This window comes from Tupaia chinensis, unplaced genomic scaffold, assembly GCF_000334495.1.
Source record: "Tupaia chinensis unplaced genomic scaffold, TupChi_1.0 Scaffold000102_1, whole genome shotgun sequence".
Taxonomy (NCBI): domain Eukaryota; kingdom Metazoa; phylum Chordata; class Mammalia; order Scandentia; family Tupaiidae; genus Tupaia; species Tupaia belangeri.
Window position 1 is genome coordinate 1,842,373 of NW_006159566.1, and position 19,529 is coordinate 1,861,901.

General features: G+C 51.1%; 1 protein-coding gene and 1 long non-coding RNA gene across 2 annotated transcripts in view; both read left to right on the forward strand.

Moving 5' to 3' along the window:
- The window catches only part of LOC114006948 (uncharacterized), a 7,128-nt gene extending 3,611 nt beyond the window's left edge, over positions 1 to 3,517 (forward strand). Inside the window, exon 3 of the long non-coding RNA XR_003548599.1 lies at positions 3,363 to 3,517. This is a non-coding gene — a long non-coding RNA (uncharacterized LOC114006948). The remainder of the gene's footprint in view (positions 1 to 3,362) is intronic.
- Positions 3,518 to 3,571: 54 nt separating this feature from the next.
- SRD5A3 (steroid 5 alpha-reductase 3) lies at positions 3,572 to 14,390 on the forward strand. Its single transcript, XM_014585993.2, has 5 exons — positions 3,572 to 3,617; positions 5,611 to 5,753; positions 8,216 to 8,413; positions 12,050 to 12,184; positions 13,752 to 14,390. Coding segments are annotated over exons 1-5 (738 nt in total). The 5' UTR covers positions 3,572 to 3,615; the 3' UTR covers positions 14,012 to 14,390.
- Positions 14,391 to 19,529: the final 5,139 nt, after the last annotated feature.

The following is a 19,529-nucleotide window of genomic DNA, read 5'->3' on the forward strand; positions in this document are numbered from 1 at the left end:
TGTGCGCGCTCGACCAAAAAAAAAAAAAAGAGAGAGAGAGATGTGCGGTTTTGGGTTGAATAGGTTTGTCGGTTAGCTTGACTCCTTATTCTGAGAGTCCCTGTGGATGAGTTACTAACCTTCGTTCTCATTCATTTATTTACCTTGAGTTGAGGAGCTGATGTTCTAGAAAGGCAGAGAACAAATATGTAAACACTTCTTGTAAAACAAGCAAGATGATTTCAGGTGATGAGCAGTGCCTCAGAGGAGATTTCATCAGAGTTATTTATTTTTTTTTTTTTGGAGAGTTTTGTTTTGTTTTGTTTTGTTTTGTTTTAGCTATAGGGCATAAATCACCTCCCAGGGGGGATGGCCACGCCACAGTCCCTTCTCCTCCATTCTCCTCTCGGGATCTTGGGCACGCACGCACACGCGCCTGGCATGAGTTTTAAGCCACCGGGTCCGGGACTCGAACCGCAGTCGACTATGTGGGAGTCCAGCCACGTAGCCATTATGCTAATTGCTGGTCCCTCATCAGAGTTATTTGACCATCAGCGAAATGTGGAGGCAAGCATGCAGGCAGCTCTCCCGAGCATTGCAGCCATTGTGGAGTCTGGATTTTATTCAGGGTGCCTTGGACAACTGCTGAGGGCTTTGGGGTGCAGGGGTAGCATGCGCATGCGTCTGGTGTGAGTTTAAGCTGCTGGGTCCGGGACTCAAACCATGGTCGACTACATGAGAGTCCAGCAACATAGCCATTACACCAACTGCTGGTCCCTACACCCTTATTTTCTATCATTCTACTCAGACATTACCTTCTCCCTGAGGCCCTCCTAATCCACCTTGTTTAAAATGATAATTCTGCCATCTCCAGCTTTTCTTCGTCCCCTTTTCTGCTTTAGTTTTCTCAGCAGTTTTCACCTCCTGACGTGCTGTAAAATTGAGAGGTTCCCTTTGTTTTTGCGAGTTGAAGCCCCAAGAGGGCAGGAATTCTTGTCTGTTGTGTTGGCTGCCATATCCTGGGAGCCCTGCGTGGACGTGGCTTAGAGTAAGCCCCAGTGTGTGTCGATGAGAGGAGTGCTCACCGGGTGCCTGTGCGGTCACAAGGAGCCCCTGTCCCTGCTCCTGCTCCCAGGCCGTGGAAAACAGGTAAGCAGAGTGCCACAGGAGGAGCAGGGGGGTGTCTAAAACAGAAAATGGTGTATTTAGATCTGCCTGTCAGCACTCAAGTATGGTTTTTAAAAAACAGTAAGGGGGGCCAGCAGGTGGTGTGGTGGTTAAGGTGTTGGATTCCCACATGGCTGACCACGGTTCAAGCCCCAGACCTGGTGGCTTGCTTTTTGACTTTCTTTCTTTCTGTCTCTGTCTCTCTCTGGTCAAATTAAAAATATATAAATAGGGACCTGCAGTTGGCATTACGGCTATGTCACTGGACTCCCATGTAGATGGCTATGGTTCAAGTCCCAGACCTGGTGGCTTAAACTCACATACACATGTGTATATGTGCCCAAGATCCCGAGAGGAGAATGGAGAAGAGATTGCGGCATGGCCATCCCCCCTGAGGGGTGATTTCTTGCTTTCTGTCTCTCTGTCTCCCTCTGTCTTTCTGGTGAGTGCACACGCCCTATAACAAAAATCTCTCAAAAAAAAATTTATATATATATATATATATAGGACCAGCAGGTGACGTGGTGGTTAAGCTGCTGGACATTCCCACATGGCAAAACACAGTTCAAGTCCTGGACCTGGTATCTTGGTTTCTCACTTTCCTTTTCTCTAAGGTCAAATTTTAAAAATTAAAATAAATGAATTAATATATATATATGCACACTTAAAAGAATAATTCCTTTTTTAAAAAAAAGTAAGAGAGGGACCAACAGGTGGCATGGTGGTTAAGGTGCTGGATTCCCACATGGCTGACCATGGTTTGAGTCCTGGAACCAAGTGTGTGTGCACACCTGCCCAACATCCTAGGAGGACAACGGGGAGAAGGGATTGCACCGTGACCACATGCCCTGGGGAGGTGATTTCTCGCTTTCCCCCTCACTGTCTCTGTCTCCAGTGAACTCACACACCCATGGCAAAAACCTTTTTAAAAAAGTAAGAGCTATGACCTGCCGAAAAGAGTATAAAATGTTTCCTACAGAGTGAGGTCGGGCAGCAAAATAAAACACCGGTATAAAGAGCCCGAACAGTGCGCCCATGGGTCAGAAGCGCAGGGCCCAGCAGACGTGGTTTAGCCACTTACGCACAACATCCTGAAGTGGTTTGCTTGACTTTAGGCTGGATATAAATTGGTCACATGTCCTATAGGGTCGGAAAAACAGGTCCAAAAAAACCTAGGTTGCATGAGTCGGAGGTGAGGGTGAGATTTTTAACTGCAGAGTCATCAGGGCTGGGTCTGGAGCCAACTGCTGCCACTTAGTGTGTGTGGGACCTTGAATCAGCAACATAACCTCTCTGAGGTCAACTTCTGTCATTTCCCACGTGAAAAGGACAGACTATAGGATTGTTGTGAAGGTGGAATTTAATCATGTTAACTTCTCTTCCAGGCGTCACACAACTCCCTCTTCCCACAGCTAGGCTGGTGGCTACCTCGTCACCAGAGGGTTTGTTTATTTAATTCCCGGAGTGTGCATGTGCTTGCCAGGTAGAGAGAGAACCCCCAATGGGGCACGGCCTTGCCACAGTCATCCCTCCTCCATTTCCCCATCAGGATTGGGGGCAGGCACACACATGCATCTGCCAGGACCGGGATTTGAACTGCAGTCGACTTCGCGGGCTCTGGTTGCCTGTGTACAGCACTTAACCACTACATTACAGGATTCTTTTGCCCTCTTTATAAAATGCTTTATTTATTTTATTGTAAGATATACATGATGGATTTACCATTTTAACCCATTCCGAGCGTACAGTTCAGGGGCTTTAAGTTCGCTCAGGTGTTATTCCGCCGTCACCACCATCCATCTCCAGAACTTTCCCTTTATTCAGAAACTTTCCCCCCCATTTTGCTGTAGGACACGTGTGCTTGTCAGAGAGAGAGAGAGAGAGCAAAGGTGAGAAAGCACCCTCTGGAGGGATGGCCACACCACAGTTCCTTCTCCTCCATTCTCCTCTTGGGATTTTGGGCACACACACACACACACACACCTGGAGTGTTTTCCAGCCACCAGGGCTGGGACAAACCACATTGCAGATGCTGCGGTCACCCTGCTCCCAGTCAGCCCCAGGTCTTGAGTGTTTGCACCCTGGGACACTCACGGAGGGCTCCAGATGCGAAACTGGAACCTTCCCGCAGGGTCAGCTCTGCAGAGCTTCCCACTTCCCCTCTGTGCCCCTGTCCAGCCCAGTGCAGGTTTCCTGACTGTGCCCCTGCTCCACAGGCCCAGCCCACACCTGGCTCAGCTCTGGAAGAGGCTCACAAGGAAGCCCTGGCCTGGACCTGCAGCCAGGGGTACAGGGGCTTTGGAGAAAAATAGGCTTTTGAGCCTAGGGGAGATCTCCACCGGGAGTCACAGGACGGCTCTCCTGGAATAGTCTAAGGACCTGCTGCGTGGGGATTAAAAGCCGCCTGGTTCTGCGTGGCCGGAGAGGGCAGATCTGGTGGCTGAACTGGCAGCAGTGGCTGGGAGTTCAATGTGAGTTACTGTGCCAGGATCTTAGATCAGAGTCTGCCAGACGGTGTGTGCGCGTGGTCTGGGGGCTATGAGCGTATTCTGGGTCCTCTGAGGGAGCCCCTGAGTTCATGTTTAATCCTCTTCTGTAATGTTTAAATTAGGTTATTTATTTATTTGCTCAAGGGTGTGTGCATTCTACAGGGAAAGGAGAGGAGAAAGCATCCCCCATGGGACTGTCTTGTCCCAGTCCCTTCTCCATCTCCCCTCCCTCAGGATTTTGGGCACACACGCTCACACGCCCGGCATGTTTCTCAAGGTGCTGAGTCTGAGGCTGGTGCTGGGGTCAGCCATGTGGGATCCAGTCCCTTTAACCACCGGGCAGGCCCTGGAGCTGGCCCTTCTAATCCTCTTGTTACTTCAGGTCACCTTTCATTGTCACGGACTAGTGGCTGCAGGAGTGGGAGCTTAGTATTCGATGCAGTGAACTCCAGAGAAAGCCCGATGACCTCCAGGCGCCCAGGAGTCAGGAAGGCTTCCCATTGGCTTGAATAGAGAAAAACAGGGGAATGTAGACGTGGCCGTAGTCCTACGTGGTTTGTAATTGCGTCCCTTGCGGTCCTGGCCCTATAAGTGTCTGCAAATTGTAATGGAAGGAGATGAAACCTTTATGAGTGTTTTAGACTGGCCCTGTAGCATAGTGGTTAAGGGAGCCAGATCCCACATTGCTGACTGCGGTTCAAATCCTGGCCCCAGTGACTCGAAAAACATGCCAAGGCCGTGCGCATGCCCAAAATCCTGAAAGGAGGGAGAGATGGAGGAGGGGGTGGCAGCGTGACCATGCCCCACTGGGGCCATACTTCTCCCTTCTTTTTCTCTCTCAGATGAACACAGATGCTCTCTGGCAATTGAAAACAAAAAACACAGAATGTAAAGTTTGGTCATGTTCTAATAAAATAACGTAGGTCAGTGCGGCTCCGAAAAACGCCAGCCGAGGGGCCCGTCGGTTTCTCCCTGCGCTGAGAGCCCAGAGTGGGAGGTCCTGTGTGGCCGCGGTGACTCTCGCTGCAGTATTGCTTGGGATTTAGAAATCGTTCTGCAGTCTACAGGCTGAGCCTGTGTTCGCACGATGGGAGCTCTGTAAGGGTCTGCAGCCACCTTTTTAAGAACTTGAGCACAGTTCAGTGACCCAGAGGTCAGAGGTGACCTGCAGTCCAAGTTTAGCAAGGTCAGTGGTGTTCTGGTTCAGCTCACAGTGGCTTCTTTCTCCAACAGTTAACCGGTCCCGTATTTTGAAAGGAAGTTTCAAAAAACCGAGTATCTGCAGGATTCAGGCTCTGTTCAAAGCAACACTAGGGGCAGCCAGTGGTGGGGGAGTTAAGGCAGGTGGGGCCCCCACGGGCAAAGGGGCGGTTTGTTTCAGTCCCGGTGGCTGGAAAACGATGCCGGGGGCCAACAGACGGCATAATGGTTACGTGACTGGAATCCCATGTGGTCGACCGCAGTTTGAGTTCCAGACCCAGCAACTTAAAACTCATGCCAGGCACATTTGCTTGCATGCCCAAGATCCCAAGAGGAGAATGGAGGAGAAGGGATTGCGGCATGGCCTTCCCCTATGGGGGGTGATTTCTCGCTTTCTGTTTCTCAGTCTGTTTCTGTCTCTCTGGCGAATGCATGCACTCTATAGCAAAAAAATTCTCAAAATAAAAAAGAAAAAGAAAATGATGCTGTGTGTGTGTGTGTGTGTGTGTGTGTGTGTGTGTGTGTGTGTGCCAAACATCAAAAAGGAAGGGATTGCAGTGTGGCCATCCCCTCCGGGGGTGGGGGAGGGTGATTTCTCACTTTCCCTCTCTGTCTCTGGCTCTGTCTCTCTCTGATGAGCACACACGCTTTTATAGAAATTTTTTAAAGCACAACTATACTTCTGGAATGGGGGAAGGGACTCGAACGGGAGCCTTCTGCGATCGTGGCCGGTGGGTCTGCCCTGGCTGCTGCCTAACCGGCTTTCCTCGTGCAGGTACTTCTCCCACTTCTACGTCGTCTCGGTGCTGTGGAATGGCTTCCTGCTTTGGTGCCTTACTCAGTCTCTGTTCCTGGGAGTGCCTTTCCCACACTGGCTGCACGGTCTGCTCAGGATTCTCGGGGCAGCGCAGTTCCAAGGTAAGGGCTGCCCTGGCCCATGGCCACACAGTGTCCTGTGCTGTCACTCCGGCCACAGGCTGGCGGCCGGCCCCTCAGGGCCGGGGCGGGGAGGGGGGGGTATGCTGGTGTGGCTGGGGCTGGACGTCCTTCGGGGGATGGCAGCGGGGCAGGCCGTGTGCTCCGTCTCCTGACCTGCACGTGCCGCGCTCCCCGCAGGACTGGCCATCCTCCCACAGGCGTTTCCAGCACTGTCGGTCAGTTTATGCAGAAGTCCCCACACATGGGGAAGGGACACTTTGGATCCTGCGGGTCTGCCTCGCTGCATTTATCATGTATGCAGTGCCCACCAAAGTCAGAGCTCAGAGCTCAGAAACGGGTCAATAAATTACCTCTGGGGCGGGGGGGACCAGCAGTTGGCGTAATCGCTATGTCACTGGACTCCCATGTAGCTGACTGTGGTTCGAGTCTCAGACCTGGTGGCTTAAACTTACACCGGGCACATGTGTGTGCATGCCCAAGATCCCGGGAGGAGAAGGGATTGCAGCATGGCCATTCCCCCTGGAGGGTGATTTCTCACTTTCTGTCTCTCTGTCTCTCTGGCGAGTGCATGCACCCTATAGCAAAACCTCTCCAAAAAAAACAAACTAAAAAAATTACCTCTTGGTAAACATGTAAAGGGTTTGTTATATAGAGAGATTTAATAAATAATAAAGCCGCTTTGACCAGTTGATTGCAAAATGGTCCTTAAATCTGCCACACCCCGCGTTGGGTCCAGGATTTCTAGAGCGGTTTTTAAAATAAGACACGGCAGGTGAAACCATGAAGTGGCCTCAGTCACCAGCAGGCAGAGAAGAGGGGCAGAGTTGGAAACAGACTGTCCCACTCCTCTCTGTCCTTCGTCCCAGCAGCCACACACGGGCTCTCCAGGGACAATCCTGTTCTGGATAACTGCAGGAGCTTGTTGCAAAGATGACGGGAGAGAAAAGCCAGCCCGTGCATGACGTGGGGAGGTCCTGCAGCAGGTCCCATGCGCTTCTTGGAACTTCCTCTCTCTTTCCACTTTGCCAGGGGGCTGCTCTGACAGGAGGCAGAGAGAGTGGGAGAGGGGGAACATAAGAAAGCACCCCCTTCCGGGAGGAATGGCCATGCCAAACCCTTCTCCCCCATTTCCCCCTCCTTTCAGGATTTGGGGCATGAACACACATGCTCCCAGCGTGATTTTCAGACCGCCAGCTCTGGGACTCAGACGGCACTCAGCCACGTGAAATCCAGCCTCCTTAACCACCAGGCTGCCGTCTGGCCCTTCATTCATTGACTGGCTGGCATTTTGGTGTTTGGAGGGTTGGCTGTGAGTTTGGTTGTTTGTTTTAACCTGTTTCTAAAGAGTTAAAATTAGCTTTTAATTTATTTAAAATACAAAAGCAGGGCCAGCTGGTGGAATGGTGGTTGGGGCGACTGGATCCCACGCGGCCGACCACACGGTTCAAGCCTCAGACTGGCAGCTTGAGAAACCTGCTGGGCAAGTGCGTGTGCATGTCCAACGTCCTGAAAGGAGGGAGCGATGGAGGAGAAGGGATGGCGGTGACCATGCCCCGCGGGGGGAGGGCATTTTCTCTCTCTCTCTTTGTCTCTCTCTAGCAAGTGCACATACCCTCTGGCAAATTAAAAGATAAGTAAAAATTAAAATACAAAAGCAGGCAAAGCCAGTCTGGGCTGATGCAGGGCAGGGTGGGGAGTGCCTTAAGGTAACTTTACCTATTCTGGTCATGTGCTGTCTTAAACCACATCCTGGTCGTATGGGAGGATGGGTTGGTTCCATCTGGAAGGTTCTCGAATGTAAAGCCCAGCTAAGAGACAGGTGTCTGCCTCAGCTCTGTCACTAGCTGACCTTGGACCCGGCGCTTCTACTTCATTCGGCCTGTATCCTTACTGCTGAAAAAGAGAAAGGCATCTGACTGGATCGTTTCTTTTCTTTCTTTCTTTTTAAGGGATTATTTTATTTAAACTTTATTTATTTATTTTTGTTTGATCAGAGAAGGACAAAAGGGGAATAAAAGTGAGAGAGACGGAAAGTGAGAAAGCAAGCTGCCAGGTGCAGGACTCAAACTATGGTCAGCCATGTGGGAGTCTAGGTAGTTTCTAAGGCCCCCATAAGAGGAAGGTGTTGGGCTGGAGGGCTTCTAGGGCCCCCTTTTAGCTCTACTCTTGTCTGATGCTCTGTTGTTTTTTTAAATAATTATTTATATTTTTATTCATTCATTTATTTTAACTTGACCAGAGAGAAACACAGAGAAAGGGGGGTAAGAAAGCAAGCCACCAGGTCCAGGACTCGAACCTCGGTCGGCCATGTGGAAGTGTCCAGCACCTCAGCCACCATGCCACCTGCTGGTCCCCTGATGCTCTGTTTAACGGTGGGGAAAAACGGAACCTGGCGCGCGTTCCAGGAGAGCGACGCTTACCGCGTCCCCTCTGAATTGCAGGCGGCGAGCTGGCCCTGTCTGGGTTCTTAGTCCTCGTCTTCCTGTGGCTGCACAGCTGGCGGAGGCTCTTCGAGTGCCTCTACGTCAGCGTCTTCTCCAACACCGTGATCCACGTGGTGCAGTACTGCTTCGGCCTCGCCTACTACGTCCTGGTCGGCCTGACTGTGCTGAGCCAAGTGCCGATGGACGGCAGGAACGGTGGGTGGCCCGGCCCTGCTGGCGCGGCCTGTCATGGGCAGATGAGCTGCTCTTCAGGCCTCTTGCCCCACTGAGCACCACGAGAAGCTCCGAGGTGGGAGATGCACCCGATCCACTTTGCATTTGAGTCGAGGACTCCAATAGCCAGTTAAAAATGATACATGCCAAGGGCTGGCAGGTGGTGCGGTGGTAAGGCGTTCGACTCACACCTGGTTAACTGCTGTTCAAGTCCCACACCCAGCACTTGAAAATCACACTGGCACATTCGCATGCACGCTCCACGTTTCCTAAGCCCTGTCCGTCCTCGTAAATCGAGACTGGATCTCCCACCCTCGGTGATGACCCTCCACAGTCTTCTCCCTGCTGCTGTGGCACAGCCCACGCCCCGGCGGGAGGCGTGGTTTCAGAGCAGGACTTAATGACAGCCTTGCCCAGCTCTTGAGCTGCTCCTGCACAGCAGCCTCCAGCCAGCCTCCAGCCAGCCTCCCTCCTCCAGTTTCTCTGAATGTTTCAAGACGGTTCCCGATCTTCGGTGGTGGCATTCGTGTTTGCTGATGCCGTGATAGGGCTGTCCTTCCTCGCTGCATTTTCCACCCAAAGAACCTTCCAGGGCACCCCGGTCCCCCGCTCGCGCTCAGCCCGCGTCTCTCCTGGGGCGTTTCCTCTGCGGGCGGATCCAGCTTCGCCTTCCTCCAGCGTAAACCGTCCAGGAAAGGGCGCAGAGCCGCCCCCCACGAGAGCGTCCTCCTAAACACTTGGGAAGGCATTTCTGCTGCTCCTCCTTGTCCTCTAAGATCACCTGGGTCCTTTGGGGCAACACGGGAAGAGGCTTTCCGTAATTCCTAGGCGCGCTGGGGCACCTGCTGCAAAGCTGGCGGGCTGGGTCTCGTGGAACCTCTCTGAGCCCAGGGCCCTCGTCGGGACTTGGGCGCACACACCGGGTTCCCGTAACAGTGGAGTGTAGACTTATCTGTGAGCTAGAGTGTACGCCGTGAGGACCGGGTCTCACCTGACCTGCTGCGTTGTACACGGTGCTTAGCAGGCGCTCGTGAGAAGCTGAGAGGGAAACAGGCAGCTAAGCCCTGCACAGAGGAGATCCTCAGTCGCTCCGAGCCTTCCCCCTGCCTCGCTTCCCTGAGTTATAACCGCGGCCCTGCTCTTACGGGTTTTTCTCTCCTCAGAGGGAATTTCTCTGCATTTGGAGTAGAGAACTGGGTGATTTGAACTTTCAGACACTTGCTTTCTCTTTTGTATTGGATTTTTCCATTATTATTATTATTTAACTTGCTATAGGGCATAAAGCAAGCCACAGGCCCGGATTTGAACCAGTGGTCAGCCTTGTGGGAGTCTAGCACCTCAACCACCACGCTGCCTGCTGGCCCAGACGCTTGCTTTACCTTTCGGTCCTACAGTTCTTGCTTCTGAAGCCCATCTGATATAAAGATATATTTCTCACAAAAGTATAATCTTTGGGACCAGCAGGTGGCATGGTGGTTAGGGTACTGGACTCCCACGTGGCTAACCACGGTTTGAGTCCTGTAGCTGGTGGCTTGCTTTTGCTTTCTCACTTTCCTCTCTCTCTCTCTCTCTCTCTCTCTCTCTCTCTCTCTCCCTCTCTCCCTCCCTCTCCCCCCCTCCTTCCTTCCCTCCCTTTCTCTCTCTTTCAGGTCAAATTAAGAAATAATAATGATAAATAAATACAAGTTAAATAAAATAATTCTTTAAAAAGAGTATAACCTTGCAACCAGCAGGTGGCATGGTGGTTAAGGCGCTGGACACTCCCACATGGTTGACCAGGGTTCAAGTCCTGAATCTGGTGGCTTGCTTTCTCACTTCCTCTCTCTCTGTCTCACCCTCTGTCTCACTCTGGTCAAACTAAAAATAATAATAATAATAAATGAATGAAATAAATAAAATAAAATAAATAATTATTTAAAAAATAGAGTATAACTTTTATTTTAATGACTAACCCAGTAAATATTAAAAGGCTACAGCAGGTTGTTTATACAGATCAAGTTTCGAAAGCAGTTGACACAGGTGGACGTCGGGGGCTCCCCTGGTTGCCAGCTGTCGTGACTTCCAGGAACCATGGAACATCGCAGTCCTTGGTCACCAAGTCGGTGTGGCCAGGCTTTCCTCGTGGAGTATAACTTTTATTTTAATGACTAACCCAGTAAATATTAAAAGGCTACAGCAGGTTGTTTATACAGATCAAGTTTCGAAAGCAGTTGACACAGGTGGACGTCGGGGGCTCCCCTGGTTGCCAGCTGTCGTGACTTCCAGGAACCATGGAACATCGCAGTCCTTGGTCACCAAGTCGGTGTGGCCAGGCTTTCCTCGTGGCTCTTGCCCAATCAATGGGCGACTTTGTTTCTCCGGCCAAGACCCTGGCTGGGCTGGCTGCTTCCGGTCAGTCCCGAGGCAGCCCTTAATTCGCCCTGCCGATGCCAGTGGATGCGCTCCTGCGTCCCGAGAGCCTGCCCCCCGCCTTCCTGGGCTGGGAAAGGAGGGGGAAGACGGGACTTGGGGAGCTCCTCCTCCTGAGACGAAAGCCCTGACTGGGTTCTCGCTTACCGGAACAGGACACCGTTCTGTCGTTTGTCTTGCAGTCTACACTTTCCTTCTCGAGACGCCCCCTCAGCCGTCGCCTCCAGTGGGTTTCTTCACCGGCCAGCGCGGTCAGGTCCGCTTTCCGCAGCAGGGTCTCGCTGGCACAGGCCGAGGGAGGTTGGTCAGGGAGACACTTCTTCAGAAAGTGTTTTCCTGACAACAACAAGCAAGAAAGAAGACTTAACACCAGATTTCAGGGCTACCCTCGTATATGTGTGGTTAAGGCCGCTGAGTCCCACGTGGTCAGCAGTGGTTCGAATCTTGGACCCAGTGGCTGAAAAACACTCCAGGTGTGTGCACGTGCACGCCCCAGATCCCGACAGGATGGGCAGAGGAGGAGAAGGGATTACAATGTGACCGTCCCCCCACCCCAGGGTGCTTTCTCTCCCTCTCTTTTTTCTTTTTTTTAGAGGTTTTTGCTTTAGGGTGTGTGCACTCACCAGAGAGAGACAGAGACAATGAGAAAAAGTGAGAAATCACCCCCCAGAGTGGATGGCCACACTGTAATTTTTTCTCCTCCATTCTTTTCCTGGGAACATGGGCACACATGCACATGTGTCCGGCATGGTTTTCAAGTCACCAGGTCCGGGACTCAAACTGTGGTTGGCCATGTGGGAGTCCAGAGACATAACTGCTGTGCCCTCTGCTGGCCCCCCCTTCCTCTGTATCTCTCTTCCTCTGCCTCTGGGATATGCACAGGCCTTCTGGCCATTAAAAAGAAAACGAACAAACAAACGAAAACCAGGCTTCACAATAGAAATAGAAAATACCCCCCCCCAAGGGAAGGCCACCTGAGTGGGAAACAGCTGAATTTTGTGCTTGGAGCATTTAAAGAAGGTGCAGGGGAGTGTGTCCCACATGGAGTTCTCTGGCCTCCTCTCGGGTGGAGGAACCATGCCAGGAGACTGTCCTTGTCGGGAGGAATAGAGCAACGGGTAACTATGTTCGGCTGACCGTGATTCTAATCCCCGAGCACGTGCCGCCTGACAGCTGGCCAAGACTAACAGGCTCATTCTGCGTCCTCAGTTTACGTGGCCGGGAAGAACCTGCTGATGCAGGCACGGTGGTTCCACATCCTCGGGCTGGTGATGTTCCTCTGGTCGTCCGCCCACCAGTACAGAAGCCACGCCATCCTCGGCGGCCTCAGGAAGAATAAAGCAGGTGAGACCTCCTTCCGAGGGTTTGAGCCCTCGGAAGCAAGTTCTCCACGTTCTCCTGTTTTTCTTCCTGTCCTAGTTCATTGACAATATATTGGGTCGTCAGAAAAGCCATGACATGTCTTTCTGTCCTTCTATGCAAAAGTATGTCATGACTTTTCCAATGACCCCAATACATCAAATGCTCGTTTTCATTTTCTTTCTTTCTTTTTTTTTAGAATTATTTTTTGCTATAGGGCATACTTGGCAGAGAGAGAGAGTCAGAGAAACAGAAAGCGAGAAATCACCCCCCAGGAGGATGGCCACACTGCAATCCCTTCTCCTCCATTCTCCTCTTAGGATCTTGGGCACACACACACATACACCCTGTGTGAGTTTAAGCTGCTGGGTCTGGGACTCAAACCACAGTCAACTACGTGGGAGTCCAGCGACGTAGCCATCATGCCATCTCCTGGTCCCCAAATGCTCACTTCCAGCAAGACCTCTCTCTGGGTCTGACCGTGCTCGTCCCGTCTATAAAGCGAGAGCCTGCCCTGAAAGAGCTCCGTGGCCCACCTAGCCCTGGCATGGAGGGCTGTGCTATGCCCACGTTACAGAGACTAGTGGACAGACACACCCGGTCAGCACTTAAGAGCTAGTGTGACCATGGAATTAGTGTCGTTCCAGCCAGAGGGGGGAAATAAAACCCAACCTTTTAGTTAGTGTGGGTTGACGTATCGCAAGTACAGTTTCCACGAGGCTTTACAAGCTATGAAAAGTGGAATAGTAGCATTTAATGTCTGTCCAGTACCCATTTTGTGCCGGGCTCTGTTCCAAGTGCTGTATCTAAACACACACCTGGTAAGTGGGTGCACCAGGATTTGAACTGGTGCAGTGTGACCCTCGAGTCCGAGCTCCTGATTACTAGCTTGGAGGATTGCCTGAGAAACTGGCTCTTCTTTTGCACTTTCTAAACATGTAGTAGTTGACAATGGAAGTGTGGTGGGTGGTGGTTTGCACATAGGTGTGTGATACTCTCCTCTTTCTTTTTTCTTTTACTTTTTTTTTTAAAGATATTTTTGCTATGGGGTGCGTGCACTCACTAGAGAGTCCAAGAGAGAAAGCGAGAAATCACCCTCTGAGGAAATAGCCATGCCTCAGTCTCTTCCCTTCCACCCTCCTCTCGCGATTTTGGGCACACACACATATGTGCCCGGCATGAGTTTCAGGTCCCGGACTCAGACTGCAATTGGCTATGTGGGAATCCAGTGCCATAACCACGCTGTCACTAGCTGGCTCCACATACTCTTTGCTAAATAAGAGTTTCTATGAGTAGGGGCCAGCAGGTGGCGTGGTGGTGCAGGCACTGAACTCCCATTTAATCAGCCATGGTTTGAGTCACGGACCTGGTGGCTTGCTTTCTCACTTTCTCTTTCTGTCTCTCTCTCTGTCCTTCTCTGATCAAATTAAGAAGTAAATAATAGTAACAGATAAAATGAAAAATAAATAAACCTTAAGAAGAAGAGTTTGTGTGAGTGACTGGGAACGGGTGCCCCGCCTGCAGCCCTCATGGCCTTCCTCCCCCGTTCCAGGAGTGCCCGTTCACTGCAGCCACAGGATCCCCTTCGGAGACTGGTTCGAGTACGTCTCCTCCCCGAACTACTTAGCGGAGCTGATGATCTACGTGTCCATTGCCGTCACCTTCGGGCTCCGGAACTTCACTTGGTGGCTCGTGGTGGCATACGTCTTCTTCAGCCACGCTCTGGCCGCTCTCCTCAGCCACCGATTCTACAGAAGCACGTTTGTCTCCTACCCAAAGCACAGGAGAGCCTTCCTACCATTTCTGTTTTAAAGTAAGCCAGGGGAATGCCCGCTGCGTGACAGGCCCCGCTCCTTGAGGCAGCGAAGTCTGGGGACTGGAGCGCCGTTTCTGCAGGCCGGCAGCAAACCGCTCCGCTGTTGTGATAAAGTCATTGAAGGGGCAAAGCCACACCCCTCAGGAAAACGAATCTTCAACGTGTCTTCAAAGGAGAAATACCGGCAGGCCTGTTTGCGCGTCTGCCTTCTGAGATACTCTCTAAACCCAGACAACTGACCGAAGTACAGCCTTGCCTGAACTGCTCCTCAGGCAGAGGGGCCCAGAGCAGGCCAGCTTCATGCACACACATGACAGCGGAGGGGCTAGGGTCACCCCGGAACAGCCTGTGGGGAAGGCCAGCCTGTGTGTAGGAAAAGTACCTTCAAAGGAGGACTTCAAAAGTGAAAGCATCATGGGGCGGTCAGCAGGTGGCAGGGTGGTTAAGGTGCTGGACTCCCACATGACCGACCGTGGTTCAAATCCCAAACCTGGCAGCTTGAAAATCATGCCAGGTGCATGTGTGTGCATGCATGAAATCTGAAGAGGAGAGTGGAGAAGAAGGGATTGTGGGTTGGCCATCACCCCTTGTGGGTGATTTCTCACTTTCCGCTCTCACTGTCTCTTTCTCTTCTGGTGAGTGCACATGCCCTATGGAGAAAAAAAAAATGGGCCAGCAGGTGGCATGGAGGTTGGGGCACAGGATCCCTCATGGCTGGCTCTGCAGTTCGGATCCCAGGTCCAGCAACTTGAGAATCACACTAGGTACGTGTACGTCCATGCCCAAAATTCCGAGAGGAGAATGGAGGAAAAGGCATTGCATCATGGCCATCCCCCACTGGGGGTGATTTTTCACTTCTCTCTCTCTGGTGAGCACACATACCATCTAGCAAAAACTTTTAAAAAGTAAGAGACAACTTCAGAAAATAAAATATTTTTATACTTTTGTACAAAAAGGCCTCCAGATTGGATAGTACCGTAGCCTCATTCCTATATAGTTATTCAAAATGGATTCATGTCTTCCTGAGCTTTTTCCAGCTAATGGAATGAATCTGAATATATTTAGGAATCAAATTTCCACTTAAATAGCATATGTTAAAGCACCCGTGATGAAATTGTTATTTGAATGGAAATCAATGCGTGGTATGAAAGAAAAGCAAAAACTTGAAAAATAATGCCCCGGCCTGAGCCACACAGACTGCGTGTCAGCGTGGGGTCTTCTGGCTCACTGACTGAGGAACGACTTGCTTCCTCTATACAGATGTCGCTCCTGAGTCTAAGACAGAAGTTCTGCACTTAACGCGGAGCCTGCTGTGGTGCAGAGAACCTCACAATTCATTCCACGCCTATCAAATGCGGTCTAAAGCGATCTTTCCTCAGCCCACCCCTGGGACGGTACGCCACGGCCGTCACACTCACCCTTTCAGTCTGATTTTAGATACACGCGTGTCAATGCACACACGAGAGTCCTCGTGCTAATGCCGGTGCAGGGCTGTCCCCATCCGTCAGAAAGCACCCAGTTAAGATGAATGTTACTCAGTCTCTTCAAGGACGTGACACAGTCATTGCATTATCATTTAGAAGTTGCCACCCTTGGAACAAGGACTCACAAGCAAAGTGATGTGCACATTGGAAGTGTAAAGCAGTTTGGTATGGATTTCCACCCAAATGGCGTGCATAATTTTTAATACGTTATTTGGGGGGAAATTGTATTTTGGTTTAGCATGCAATTTTTTAAAATAAACATTTAATTGTATTTCTTTCTTTTAATTTGCTACAGGGCACATGCATTCACCAGAGAGAAAGAGAGAGAGAATAAGAAAGCAAGCCACCAGGCCCAGGACTCGAACCACCATGTGGGAGTCCACTGCCTTCACCACCACACCACCTGCTGGCCCCTAGCATGCAGTTTTATTCTAAAGTTGGACTAAGGATTTGGCTGACGTCCTGGAATCTCAGGTACTCTAGGTGGTGAGCGTCTCCCACGGGGAGCTCCAGCTGAGGCTGAGAAGACCGTCCACTTCCCCCTGCCGCGCCTGCCCTCTGCTCACACTCACACTCACACTCACACTCACCGTGGTACTTCCCTCCTCGCCCAAACACTGCGTTTCTACATGAGGATGAAAGACGAACAGGGACATGCTCAAAGGAGCTCTCAGACGCAGCGTGGCCTTTGCGGAAAGCTTAACCAACCAGGACTGACGGGAATGGCGCTGTCCTTGCCGTTGGTGGCTCTGCTGTTGGTTAGCACAGAGAGGGAGGCCCCGGAGGCTGAGTTCTTCTCAGGGTGACCCAGAGATGCTGTGGAGCTGGGGAGCCTTGACCTTCCTGTTAGCTTGGCCGAGTAGCCTTCGTGTTTCACTCTCTGCTGCTAAGTTAGGAGACCCGATACTGAACTCCCTCGGGATCGCCTCCTCTGGTGAGCTACTGGCTGTAAGATGTGCTGGAAATGGCCTTGTCTTTTACGTCTCCGAGCTGCGGCTCATCCTCCATACCAACATTTGCTTACAGCGAGCCTGGGTTATTCTTGTCTCCATAAAGCTGTGTTGTGTTCCATATTATGTTTCTAATTCTAGAGGTTATTGCTAGAATTCCATTTTTTAAAAAAGCCTTTGCATTATTCAGTTATTTTTGTATGCAGTTTCATCTCAGTTCAAGGAAACTGTACACACTGGCATAACTAAAGGGGCTGAAAACTCCAGGGCTCTGGATACGTGTTCCTCAGCACGGACTGATACAGTATTAAAGACCTCAAAATAGCCAGCGAGCGAGTGGAATTTCTTTTCCCTTCTGCAACCTGTCTTAGCAATTGGTGCCCACTCGTTCCTGTTACTTATTAGAAAAAAGAAATTGTTCGGCTGCTTTTTATAAAGGTCTTAAGTTAGTCTAACCTGAGTTTTCTGATGAATGCACAAGAAAGGGGCAGGTAGCAGCGGGTTCTGACACATACTTAAGCATTTCTCTCAAATAACAATGCTCTCCTTAAAAGCCTTGTATATCTCTCGCTTTCTGTCTCTGTCTCTCTCCGTCTGTCTGGCGAGCGCACACGCCCTATAGCGAAAACCTCCAAAAAATATTTTTAAAAGCCTTGTATAACATTAAGGGAAGCAGATTTAATTGTCCAAATAAAAACTACAGGGCCGACATCATAACCTAATGACTAAGGGAACTGGATCCTGCATGGCCAACTGTGACTCACATCGCAGCCTGCGTCGTTCGAAATGCACACCATGTGTGTTGGCATGCTTTCCCGCGCTCTGTTTTTCAGTCTGCTCTAGGGCATATGTGCTCTCTGGGGAGGGAGAGAGAGATCACCCTCCAGGGGGTATAGCCACACTGCAGCTCCCTTCTCCTCCTCTCTCCCCTTGGGAGTCTTGGAATGCACACACGTGTACCAGGTGTGGTTTCCACGCTGTCGGGCCCAGGACTCGGGACCGCACAGTAGGCCATGTGGGATCCAGCCACCTTAACATCCACACCACCCATTCATACTATCCTGGTTCCATTATGCCCGAACTCGACAGGATGGAGAAATGGAGAAGGGATTGCAGCATGGCCGTGTCCATCGGGGGTGCTTTCTCTCTTTGTGTTTGTCTCTCTGTTTTTGGTGAGCACAGAGATCCTCTAATCATTTCTAAAGAAGAGAGCTGCTCTGTGTACAGATTAAGCAAGGATAATATCCAGTCTGCCTTAAAGACACTCAGTGGTCAAGCACTTAAAGGGCACAATTCTGCAAGGGATTTCTTAAAAAAATAAAAAGACACAAATCTCTGAAGTCCGGCCTTCAGGGTAAAACCAGGCAGTGGGGAGCATCTTAGGGCTCCCTGGCTGACAGTTCTGTGAATTAGAGAAGGAGCATCCCGTGTTAGCAGGCCGTGAGCCTATGCAGGCACTAACCACAGGTGGTGCTGGGGCCGCAGCTCAGCGAGAGGGCTCCTCTGCATCCCAGCTCCTCCTCCCCCTCAGTCAGGGTTGGTGCCGTGTGCAGATGGCACGACCTTCCACAGAGACCCTCCCTGGTCGTCATGCTAGCTGCCTGTTGAGATTCTGCTCACCCTTGAGGAAAACAGCAAGACTCGAGGGGCCAGCAGGTGGCATGGTGGCTAAGGTGCTGGACTCCCACATGACCAACTGCAGTTCAAGTCCCAGACCTGGCAGCTTGAAAATCACACCAGGCATGTGTGCATGCATGCCCAAGATCCCAAGAGGAGAATTGAGGAGAAGGGATTGCAGTGTGACCATTCCCTCTGGGGGGTGATTTCTCACTTTCCTTCTTACTGTCTCTCTCTGGGGAGCGCACACACCCTATGACAAAAGGCTAAAAAGTAAAATAATAAACAAGACTTGATTTCATGGAATCACCTCATGGACAGAAAGCAAGTAAGAACCAACGAGGAGGAAGAAGTAAGCCCTCCATGCAAAACAGCTGACTTCCCACACACAAAGACGGGAGTGGGTGGTTAGCAGGGTGGTGACCCCGACAATGGGGTGCTGGCAGCTGGCCCCTAGGGAGAGAATGTTCGCTTCCTCCCTGGCCACCAGCTCCTGTCTTTCCTGCTCATCATCCTAGTACCACGACTCAGACAATCCTCCCACGGATGGGGACCTCCAGTCTGGGGACCTTGCTCCATTTCAGTGTCCCTCCCCTCTCTAAGTCCGCCCTCCTGACCTGGCTTAGACGCCAAGGGAACTGCTCCAGTTGGTCCTTCCTGTAGGTCCTCAACTCTCACGCCTCCTGGCCTTGCTTCTGTCCCCCCACCTGGCAAAGCCACGCCCCGGTTCGACTCCGCTCTCCCTCCACTGCCTACGTGCCTCCGTACCCCAGTCCGGTACCTCCTCACTTTCAACTTGTGACGAACCTCCGTGGGCCTTTAGGGCTGCCATGGTCCTGACATTCCCCGGTCCGTTCACTCCACAGTCACCCGGCTATTCGACATCGTGTCTGTCCTCAGGAACGGGAAGTTACTGGGAGGTTCCTCCCTCAGCTCCACCCCCTCACACCCACCTGCCTTCCCTCAGTGACTGCTGGTGGACGCTCATTTTACAAGCATGTAAGATCAAGCCGGTGCGTGTGCGTGCATGCCCAAGGTCCCAGGGGGAGACTGGAGAAGAGGTTGCAGAGTGGCCATCTCCCGAGGGGTGATTTTTCACTTTCCCTCTCACTGTCTCTCTCTCTCTCTCTGGCAAGTGTATGTGCCCTATGACAAAAACCTCTAAAAAAATAAATAAAAATGTTTAAAAAGAATGTAAAGTCATGATTCTCAATATAAATTGGAAAGTGAACGTGTACCAAAGAATCCCTTTTACCTCATTAATAAATGAACCAGTAAAATGTTGGACCAGTTCAAAGAAGAATCCTAAAGTTGGACATATGGACAGTCTAGCGGGTCGGCATGAATTCACTTAATAGATGCAAAACTGGCCTCTCTAATGGGGAGGAAAATCGATGGTGGGGAAGTTACTTTCTGTGCCTGTGGAAAGAGTTACTTGCATTTTTATCAGTTGCCTACAACTT

Excerpts from the sequence above, each read along its gene's own strand:
- SRD5A3 (XM_014585993.2), top strand. Across the intron at positions 5,754-8,215 it reads CGGGGCAGCGCAGTTCCAAG|GCGGCGAGCTGGCCCTGTCT; the intron begins GTAAGGGCTGCC and ends TCTGAATTGCAG. Across the intron at positions 8,414-12,049 it reads GCCGATGGACGGCAGGAACG|TTTACGTGGCCGGGAAGAAC; the intron begins GTGGGTGGCCCG and ends CTGCGTCCTCAG.